Below are 10,291 nucleotides of genomic sequence, written 5' to 3'. Positions count from 1 at the left end.
AAGGACAAGAAAGGAGATCTCCCTGCATTTCCTTCAAACCAAACATTACCTACGAAAACATGAAAAAGGAAAAACAAAACTGAAAAGAGATAAACAGAAAAATATCCTGAGGATTGGAAATTGATTCCAATATAATTTACCCATTTACTCTCCCACCCCTAATTCTAATTCAAAGATACAAGGCAATCGTACAGCAAGGCAGGGTGTGCATATGAGTATGCGGTTTGGCCGGGCCGGGTTAATTGTTCTCAAGTCGAAATTTTATGAAAATATTTGAACCTAGCCCCAAAAAAAGTCAGTCCAAATTCGAATTCATAGGTTTAAAGTCATGTGCAAGCCTGACTTAAAAGGGGCCGGGCTGAATTTGCCCGTCGGCCTACCCGACCCATGAACAAATAGGTCTAGATCGATATTGTTAGATTACATATACGTCGAAGGTTGTGGAGTAGGGTATATAACAGGTTGTCAGCGTTACCAATACTTTCAGTCAGGGCAAATCACAGGCCACTTGCATCTCGTATCACCATCACCCCAACCCTAAGCCCAGCCCAAATTTCCCTTTAATTTTAGAGCTTAGGCCTTACCGTTTATTATAATAAACTAGTGTACGGACTTATTAAAGAAAAGCGAAAATTTGCACTTGTATATAAATATTAGAGGTCTTGGGCGCTTGGCTACCCTCGGTGTTCAGACGCAAAAGCCCCTGTTTCAACATCGGGTCACATCTAGAGGAGGCCATGTGCTCTCTCTCTCTCTCTCTCTCCTTTACTCTGAAGTCTGAAGTCTGAACACTGAACAGGGCTTTCTGTGTTGTTAGTACGAGCAAGCTTAACAAGGGAAAGAAAAGGCCTGAAACAAGGAAGCTGTTTCTTCTCTTAAAAGTAAGTGTAAAAAGCCCATCAATTCTTTCTTTCTTTAGGTTTGGTCCTTCTTCTGTCGCAACAGCCATGAACTTCAGTCGACCGAACTAGAACTGCGATATCATGAAGAGAAAGAGAGCCCAGCCTCTGCCTGTTTCTTCCTCTGATTCTGCTTTGCACCTTTGGCTTCTCTGGGTTTCCTTTGATTCGTGATGAGAGAGAAGTTGCTTTAAATTCAAGGGAGAATGGGCGAAGATAACTGGGGTATGCATCCTTCTGGAGCTCCACTAAACGTGCAGAGAGAGGAGCACTGGAGACATTTTGATAACTCTGTGAATGCGGTTTCTTTTGGGTTTGTTGCTACTGCGATTCTTATTTCCATGTTCTTAGCTATGGCCATTTTCGAAAGATTTCTTAGGCCCCGATCAACGGCACTAACGCCTTCCGGCGCACGAAATCACAGTGATCTCGAGGCACAGATGACCTTCAACGGAAAGCTTGGTCACCCATCACCCAAAGTAATCTCTCTCTCTCTCTCTCTCTGCTTAAGTTCTAGTTAAAAGTCTTTTTTTAGTGGGTGATTTAGTGGATTGCCTGCCAATGGTAAAAGAATTTGGTTCTCTGATTATTTCATTATAACTTGAACATAGAATATCATTGTTCCCACATAAATACTCCTGCGCGTCCACTCGTTTTCTGTTCTTTTTTTTTTAAAGTACTTTTCCTCTTACGGTCTTACCTGCAAGTCTGCAATTGCACTTGAGTGGAGACACCATCTTCATTATAACGATAGAAATGTCCTCCACTGGGTTACTTTCTCACTTTTTATTTCCTTCTTCGATAATCATACATAGTGAGTGATTTGGGCACATCTCCCGGGAAAAGACGAAGGACGCCCTTGCCTACTAATTATCAGAGGGAAACTTTTGGGCAAATCCCTTTTGTTAAACACCAAAAAAAAGGGATTTACCCAAATCACACTCCATGTATCAATTGGTAGCGTAAAAATATAAGATGAGGCCTTCTGTTCCTTTAATTTTATTTTCTTTTTACGAATTACTTAATCATTGGTGCAATTAATTATTACAGAAATGAGGTTGCGAATAAGTTTCAGGGATTTTCTTTGCTTGTGTTAACATTATCTGTTTCTTCCCATTGTTTGTGTTGACACTAACAGTAGTCTCTTCTTTTCTTCAGTCGTTTTGTTATCTTAAAGAATAAAGATAAGGTCCAGCGGCTCTATAAAATGACAAATACGCATCAACCGAAGAGATTACCTTAGGATCATCTTATCCATGATGGGCTTATCTAATCTAAACCAGTCCTTGATCGTCCAATTGATGGGCTACCCTTGGACCTTCCTTTACTACTAAACCCTTAAAACTTTGGCCAACCAGATGAGCTAAAAAAAAAAATTCCCATGAGGGACAGAAGGAACGGTATTTGGTTATTGTTCTCAGATGGGTACCTTGGTGGTTTATTTGATGGTCCTGATTGTTTGGTTATTGTTCTGTTTAGAGGATGGAGATGAGAAGCATGGACGTTATGGAATACACTTTTACGTGAAGACACTAAGAAACTATATAATTAATGGTTATTATTGTCCCGTACTTCTGCCTCTTGTGGTTGGGGTCCTGCTAGACCACCACCCACTTTAGCCCCTCCAATAACTCATAACTAAGACAACCAAGAACCAAAGAAAAGAAAATCTTAACAAAGAGTATATTATTAGGATTAAGATGCAGGGTTTCTGTTGTGTATATATATTAACAAATGTGTCAGCTTTTTTTCTATTTTTTTTTTCATATATGCATTATTATGCTCACGTGATACTGGTAGTACATTTGGCATGGCCCACTTGTCTATCTGCCCCAACTTTTGTAATTTGGTTGGTGGGTGGGGGTTCATCCTAACCCTTGGTTTGGGATCTGTAGAAGGTTAGTGGAATAAACCGATTTATTTGTTTATTTGGTGCATGCCTTGGATAACAAAATGGGTGTAATGGGGCCAATGACACGTAACAAGGGGAATTTATGCAATACATTTTTCTTTTGGTTTTTTTCTTGTTGATATAGTCAAAAGAGTTGCATACATTTGTGAATCCCCCTGCTTTAAGGAAAGGATAATTCTAAGGTGCAACATACAATGGTATAAACAAACTTAACCTGCAACTCCTTCGACTATATCAATCAGCCCAAATCTGTGCTTCAAAAGACATCGGAGAAAATCTGCTTTTTGAGAACCATGTTCTTTCCTGGTTGGTTGATATTGCAGAAAAGGAAAGACTGTTATTTTGTTCAATCAAACTTTATCTATTTTGTTGTTTGCTTCCTGCCAATCAGGAGTAGTAGTGTTTGCTGTTAACAGTGGTAGATATTAATGTTTTCTATGTCATAGCGGTAGTGCTGATATGTTGTGGATGGTGGTTGTTGGTGTTATTGTGAAAAATTTCTCTGACCAAAAAAAAAACAGTGCTATCATTTTTACTTTAGTCTATTTGTAATCATTAGAAGAACATGGATTGTTTTGTAACCTGAGATTACTATTGCCATTCATGGTGGAAGGATCGACCAGGACAACCAAAAGAAACAGATTTTCAGTCGTTATTGGGTTTTCACTTTTACTGTGCAAATGGTTTTAGGAACAGCCCAAGTCAAAACATGTGTTATGGTTGTCAGCATATGCATCCATCACCAACTTCTGTGGTACTTGCATCACTGATTTTTAATTTACCTTTTTGTAGTATAGTAACAATGGTAATAACATGTCTGATTCGTTGCTGCTCCCATACATTTTACAGTTGCTCTTCTATTGTTATAATCTTAGCAGGTTGGGTTGATATTGGTATCACTGGTCTTGTACTAACCAGTAACCACCTTATGTAAACCTTCCCTTAATTTGTTTAAAGAGATTACTTACTTCCAGTGATACTGGTTTTTCTTTTGTTGATGGCATTTGTTTTCTTGATTGGGATTTGCAGATGTCAATATATGCTAGTGGTGTGTCAGTTTTGATGCCCGGAGAAGAAATCCCCACCTTCATTGCTCACCCAGCTCCCGCGCCATGTCCCCCCGAGCGCATGTCACGGCCTCTCCACCAACATGTCTCATTCAACAGCCCTACAGCTGCCCAAGGCATGATGAACTCAGTTTCAAACTTGAGTTGAATAGAGAGAAGCACATAGTACATTACTCTGAATTCAAACCCAGTTCATGAAGAAGATCATCCAGTTCAAGAAAAAAAATACAACCCTGAAAAGGGAGCTTTATTGAAGATAACAATCAAAACACTTGGGGCTCGAACTTGAGCCGGAAAATTCCTTTCTTTCCCATTTCCTGTTGTGTATACTGAAATTGGTGAGCGGGCTATTCAGGCTTAAGACCATCCGAAACTTCAGAGGAGCTTATTTATTTCCTTCTGCCTCAATGTCTTTTCCTCTGGTTCAGATTTTCACAGTGATTCAGATCTGCCCCCAAAGGGATGGGCTGCTCATCCTTTGAAGTGATTGGTCTTGACGTCTTGTAAGCATCGAAGAAAATAGCTGTTGTTTGGAATGTTAGAGGGACATTTTGCCTGTTGGTGTTTTTTAAACTCATCAAGTGTTTTTCTTTTCTTAGTCGGATTTGCAAATGCATCGATTGCATAGCCTAGAAGGAAGGATACAGGTCAAACATGCCATCAAAGAGTCTAGACTCAAGAAGAATGCATACAGCTAAAGGTGGTGGTGGAACAACTTTTTTCTCGGGGATGTGACAAAAAAAATAATGCTTTTGGTTAAAACTTAAAAGCACACATGATGGATCCAGGCCAGCTAATAGACTTAAGAGAATGCGTAACAAAGGTGGTCCAAAGAAAGTAATTTTGATGGCAGGAAAAGAAAAGAAAAGCTTTGTGCTACATACTAGCCATCAAGCCAGACTCAAATTTTAGATTTGGAATTGGAATGGACCATTCTGATTCCAACTGTTTGATTGGACAGAAATAAAATTTCATTCTCATTCTTGGTGGCATGGCATTCTCCTATGGGAGGGAATGGTCATTCTCTCCTTAATAATGAAGTCCCAATCCAGTTGATTCCAGTTTTAGTTCTGATTCCTACTTGAATCAAACAGATTATGGGAATATACTACTCCAATTTAAATTGTAAACCAAGGTTCAAAGTATCGACATGTATTGGCCTGAATCGTGGGACTCCTCTGATATGTTTCTATAGTGGGTGTATCGGGGTCTGATCGGTTCAAAGAGTTGGTTCTTCTAAACTGGTTTTAGAAAAGAAAATAAAAAAACAGTAAAAGAAGAACAGTATCGATTCGCCCAATGTCCCTTACCGATATATCGATATTTTGAACCTTGCTGTAAGCCGAATGGACCTTAATATTTTCTTTGGTAGGGATGCCTACTCGACTGGTCTTCGTTGGCTTATATAAAGCCGAATGTTGTCTCGTCTGGGTCAAGGGTCGCAAGAGGGCAATGGCAATCAATGAGGAATTGGAGATTTGCCTGGGAAAATTACATGATCATCGTCTTACGAGTCTAGGACCTGCTTAAGGCTATTTGCTCCCTCGGCCCCTCCCTCACTGTCCCTCTCTATTCTCTAAATTCAACGTACGTACACACACGTCGGAACTTGGACGCCGGTGGATGGGATCATGGGAATGAATTAATTTTCTGTGATAGCTTTGCAAGAGGACAGACCACGGGGGGTTTCGGGTTGGAAGTTGGAACATGGAATATAAAAGGTGAATTTTAACTTAAGAGTAGGTGCCAGTTCGGAATTGATGTTCATGCTCAGGTGGGTATTAATGTTATAGGTGGAGGTGCAGTGGAGTTTAAAATTCTGAAGTGAAATGCAGTGTAGATTATCCCTATAAGTTAAGGCAAATGTTATGGCCCATTTCAAATCAAGCCCTGGAGAGAGCAGGGGACAGGACGTTATGTGCATAGAAAACAGGGAGCAGAGAAAAGAATGATAATGACTATGAAGTATATTTAACAATGAAGGATATCAAAGTGAAAAGGTTTGGAAATCTAACCAAATAGAAATAGAAATCTTTATTGTCTTTGTCTCTGTTTGATGCGTTTCCTCGACTGTGACCAATTGCCCATGTTTGGGACATGCTCCATGAGGTTCTATTTTCCCACAGGACCACCCATGTGGATCTTGGAGGGGGCGACAATCAACGTGGACAGTCCCCTACTTTGTCACACTGATTTAATGTCCTGGTTATCCTGCCTCTTATTAGCATCCTCTTTTACCATGTGGCGGGATTAGCTAGTTTGAAACTTGCCAAATGGATGCCATGTGGGTTGTCATAAAAAATGTCATTTTTAAGATTCCTTCATTTTTCGAAATGTCACTTATCCGGGTAGTGCACTTACATGGGTAAATGTTTTTTAAGGAATACTTATATGGGTAAATTCATTTATCCATGTTCTTTTGATTCCCAGGTAAGTTCAACGACTTTTTTACCTATAAAAAGTTGATGTTAGAATAGACAAACTAGTTCTATTATATTTTGTAAACTTTTCCTCCAGGTAGGAAAGTATGTAGTCAACTGGGAGATGGGTATCAATTACCCAGCAGGGGCTCAGAGTTTAAAAAAAGAACACTGTAAAGTTGGTCAAGGTGAGTTTGCTTCTCTCCCATTCTAGTAGTCCCTCAATTCTAAGACATTCCATTTAGAAAGTACCATGTGCCCAAATGGACCTGACCCGCCATTTCCTGTTGGATCCTGATTTTTTATCTCTGTATTCGGCATTTTATCTCTTTTGGCTCATAAATTTCTTATTTCTCACCTTCCTAAAATCTAGGGGTGCCAATGTATTAGGTTTAGGTCGGATTCATCTGAATTAAAATTAATTTAAACAGGTTGGATGGTCCAATAAGACATTGAATTGGATCAATCAAACTTGCATTGGACCTGGTCCATCTCTAATGGATTTATATCAGATTGGGTTGGGTTGAACTAATATCTGATCCCCTGATAGAAGATAAGAGTAAGGGTGCCAATGGACTGGGTTGGGGTTATATTCATTCTGAATTAAAACCAATTTGAATAGGTTGAATGGTCCAAAAAGACATTGAATTGGACCAGTCCAGACATAATGGTTCAAAGGATTTATGGGATTAAGTTAGACCTGATCCATCTGTAATAACTGGGTTGGGTTGGACCAATATCCGGTCCATTGACAGCCCTACTAACACTGACACCTACCTTCATCAATCGATAAAAATTCTAATTGAGTAGCTGCCACTACGGCTCTTCCAAGTTCAAACCCGAAGAAAGATATTTGCCTGCAGTTAGAATCCTGGGCATTGTTAAAATGTTGAGAGTTTCTCGATGACATACTGTTGAGGCCAGTCCCATCATTAAAGAATATGACCCAACTTTCTTACTTGAATCAAGAGACAACACCATTTGAGGGCAAGAATGGGACCTATATATGGCATTTACATAAACTTTTATTTTAAATTAAAATTTATCAACCTTCCCTCTATTGGTAGGCTAGTAAGATGCTTAAAGAAACCCTATTGTGTAAGGGCTTTGCCTAAATACTATTTTGGAATGGAAGAGAGAAAACAGAGAGAGTTTAGAACAGGAAGCAAATCAGGAGAGATGGACTGTAGTGATTGGTCATGTGGTTGGAAAAAAACAAGGGAGAGAGAGAGAGAAATGAAGACAAAGGAGAGTGACAACATATCTAATTTCAATTGTGAGAATAGGCGTGAGTATTATTCAGTTAAAACTAAAATCGAAAAAATTGAACCAAAAAAAAAAAGGTTTTGGTTCAGTTTTACAAATTTCAATATCGATTTTCAGGTTAGGAAATTTCGTCAACTGAAAAATGGAATTAACCAACTTTATTATTTATAAACTATGTTATATATCACACACACTAGTGTATATGCTTGTAGCAAATAACAATTATTATTATTACTATTATTATTATTATTATTATTATTATTATTATTATTATTAAATTTTGTATTCCATTTCTATCATAAATAAAAATAGCTTTTATTTTAAAAATTATTTTTTATTTAATATGATGAATCTATAACATTAGAAATGTTCTCAAGTATTTTTAACAAAATTTTGTACATTTTCATTTTTGGTGTTCTATCTTTTTTTTAATATTTATTATTCAATTATGACATCATAGGTTTCTTTGAAAAGTTGGATCATTGACCCACCATCTAGATAAAAAATAGCTTTGCTTTTGGATTAGTTTTAAATTAGGGAAAATTATAGCCAAAGCTGGCTATGTCATCGGAGGTTTCAAATTATAAAAACCCTTGCCATGTCATCAGAGGTTTGTGTGGTTGTTGCTAACATGGGACTCTTAATCCATGTTGGACACAACAAAAGGCTTATATTGAAATTGCCCTTTAATGTTGGGTAATTGAAAAAAAAAAGAGTTTTTAGTTTCTCTCCGGCTCCCTCCCTTCCTCCCTCTCTCTCAATCTGAAAGGATAGGAAATCCATCACATGGACGCCCAAGATTGTGGAATAAAGGGGGCGAATTTCAAAAATTTTTCTTTCCCTTCAACTAGGAATCGAATTCCCTATTTAGAAAATCATATTTTCAAGGATCATTCTTGAACCATAAACTAAACCAGATCTGAACCAAAAGGAGGAGAGAGAAATAATACCTGATATAGAGAAACAATATCTCTCAATGGAGGTGTTCACGCCTAAGGTAGAAACCAAAATCTGCTCCCACTGAAGATGGCGCAGTGCAAGGTGGAGTAGAATCAGCAGTGCTCTTCCTAAGAACTTGATTCTTCCCAAGAATCACCTGGACGGCTTGTGAATACAACTCCTACTAATCTTTTCTCCAAAAGATTGGAATCAAGATCCAATCTTGATTTCTCCCAAGCAATGGAGATCAAACTGATGTAGGCGGCAGCTGCATGAAGGAGGCGGCTAGAGAGTATTTGCAAGGTGCAAAATTCTCTCTTCTGTGATCTCAGCTCTGAATACAAGACTGTTACTAGTGATTGTTGGATGTCTAAAGGCTGCCGCCCCTTCTTCCTTTTATAGACTTAAAGGGATCACCTCCTAATCCCATTAGGAGTTGCTAACCCAAATCATATCTGGATTAGAAGCCCCTTTAAGATAAGGGATAATCCTTATCTTATCTACAGATTAGATCAGCCAGCTCCTAATCTAATTAGGAAGTTTCCAAATCTAAATCTCATTTAGATCTTGGACTCTCTGAGTGGATAGGGTGTGGGCCCAATCCTATCAGCTGACCTTATCTCAGAATTCGCCCCTTAAGGACTAATCAAATTAGCCTAGTTCGAAATGGGCTTAAGGCCCATTTAGGGTAATGTATTCATTAAGCCTTCCAAACTACTGCCCAGTTGGGCTTCCTTGTATGGCGTGGGACCCAAACATTGAACTACACATCAGCCACATGGGTTCAGCCCAGCCTTTATTACAAGGCCTGGCCGAATACACTGTTATGGACAGTGCACCCCTTGAAACCCATCAGATGGGCTCTATGGGCCCAACACTTACCCTAAGTGGTCCCTGGGCCAAGCTACCTTGTAACACCCAAGGACTGTGGGCAGATGCAAGATTAGCCCATCAGGTATTATCCTCAATGGTCTTACACTTAACCTCTCAGCCCATAATGATCATACACTGCCCGACAAGAGAGGACCTCTCCCTCGGTTGCAAGGAACAGTGTTGCACTCTCTCATATATGGATCCCGGGAATTAAAACCTATTTGCAAACATTTTGAAACCATAATATATATATATATATATATATATATATATATATATATATATATATATATATATATATCTCATATAAAATATATTTTGCAAAACAAATTTCAACGATTGAAATCGGCTGCTGACAGTCTTGGTTTCCATCAGTGAGAGTGCATCCCCGATCATTACCTTTGTCCGACAAAGGGGTTGATCCTATCACTATGATCACCCACTCAGATGAATTCTCAGACTGTCCCAACATACCCAGGTTTTGACCCCCGCTAAGGATCTCACTGATTGGTACATCAAAGACAGCCCAATCCGACACCTAGTGCAGTATCATAATCGAGTCTAGGGGCCAGGTGTAATTTTCCAATTTTGCCCATCAATCTCCAAGGTCCAGGGCAATACTAGAAATCTGGTCTAGTTCAAAGATTCAATTAATCCCACACTGTATGTGCCTAGGGTCTCACCCCGGTAGCTGAGACAAGCCACCCCAACCGACTTGGTGGCACTACAGTGTCAGCCTTATTAGGATAGGTCTCCCCAGACCGACCCACTGGCTGTGAACATTCTAAACTAACACGAGTCTCATTAAGTGTCCAGTTTAAGGGTATTACACAGAAACATACCAAGGGAACATGAATCAAATATGCACTTTTATTCATTTACAATAAATTCATAAAGTACATCATTTTGATTGAA

General features: G+C 39.0%; 1 protein-coding gene across 1 annotated transcript; it reads left to right on the top strand.

Annotated features, from left to right (window-relative positions):
• The first annotated feature begins 721 nt into the window (after nt 1-721).
• On the top strand, nt 722-4,476 carry LOC148875763 (uncharacterized). Its single transcript, XM_088976793.1, has 2 exons — nt 722-1,378; nt 3,841-4,476. The coding sequence occupies exons 1-2, from the start codon at nt 1,106-1,108 to the stop codon at nt 4,024-4,026; spliced, it is 459 nt and encodes a 152-aa protein (XP_088832919.1). The 5' UTR covers nt 722-1,105; the 3' UTR covers nt 4,027-4,476.
• The last annotated feature ends 5,815 nt before the right edge of the window (nt 4,477-10,291 follow it).

The sequence above is a fragment of the Nelumbo lutea genome, chromosome 1 (genome assembly GCF_056320005.1).
Source record: "Nelumbo lutea isolate HS-2025 chromosome 1, American lotus-T2T, whole genome shotgun sequence".
In the NCBI taxonomy this organism is placed as follows: Eukaryota; Viridiplantae; Streptophyta; class Magnoliopsida; order Proteales; family Nelumbonaceae; genus Nelumbo; species Nelumbo lutea.
The sequence above is the reverse complement of the archived record's forward strand: the minus strand, read 5'-3'. Positions and strand labels throughout refer to the sequence as shown.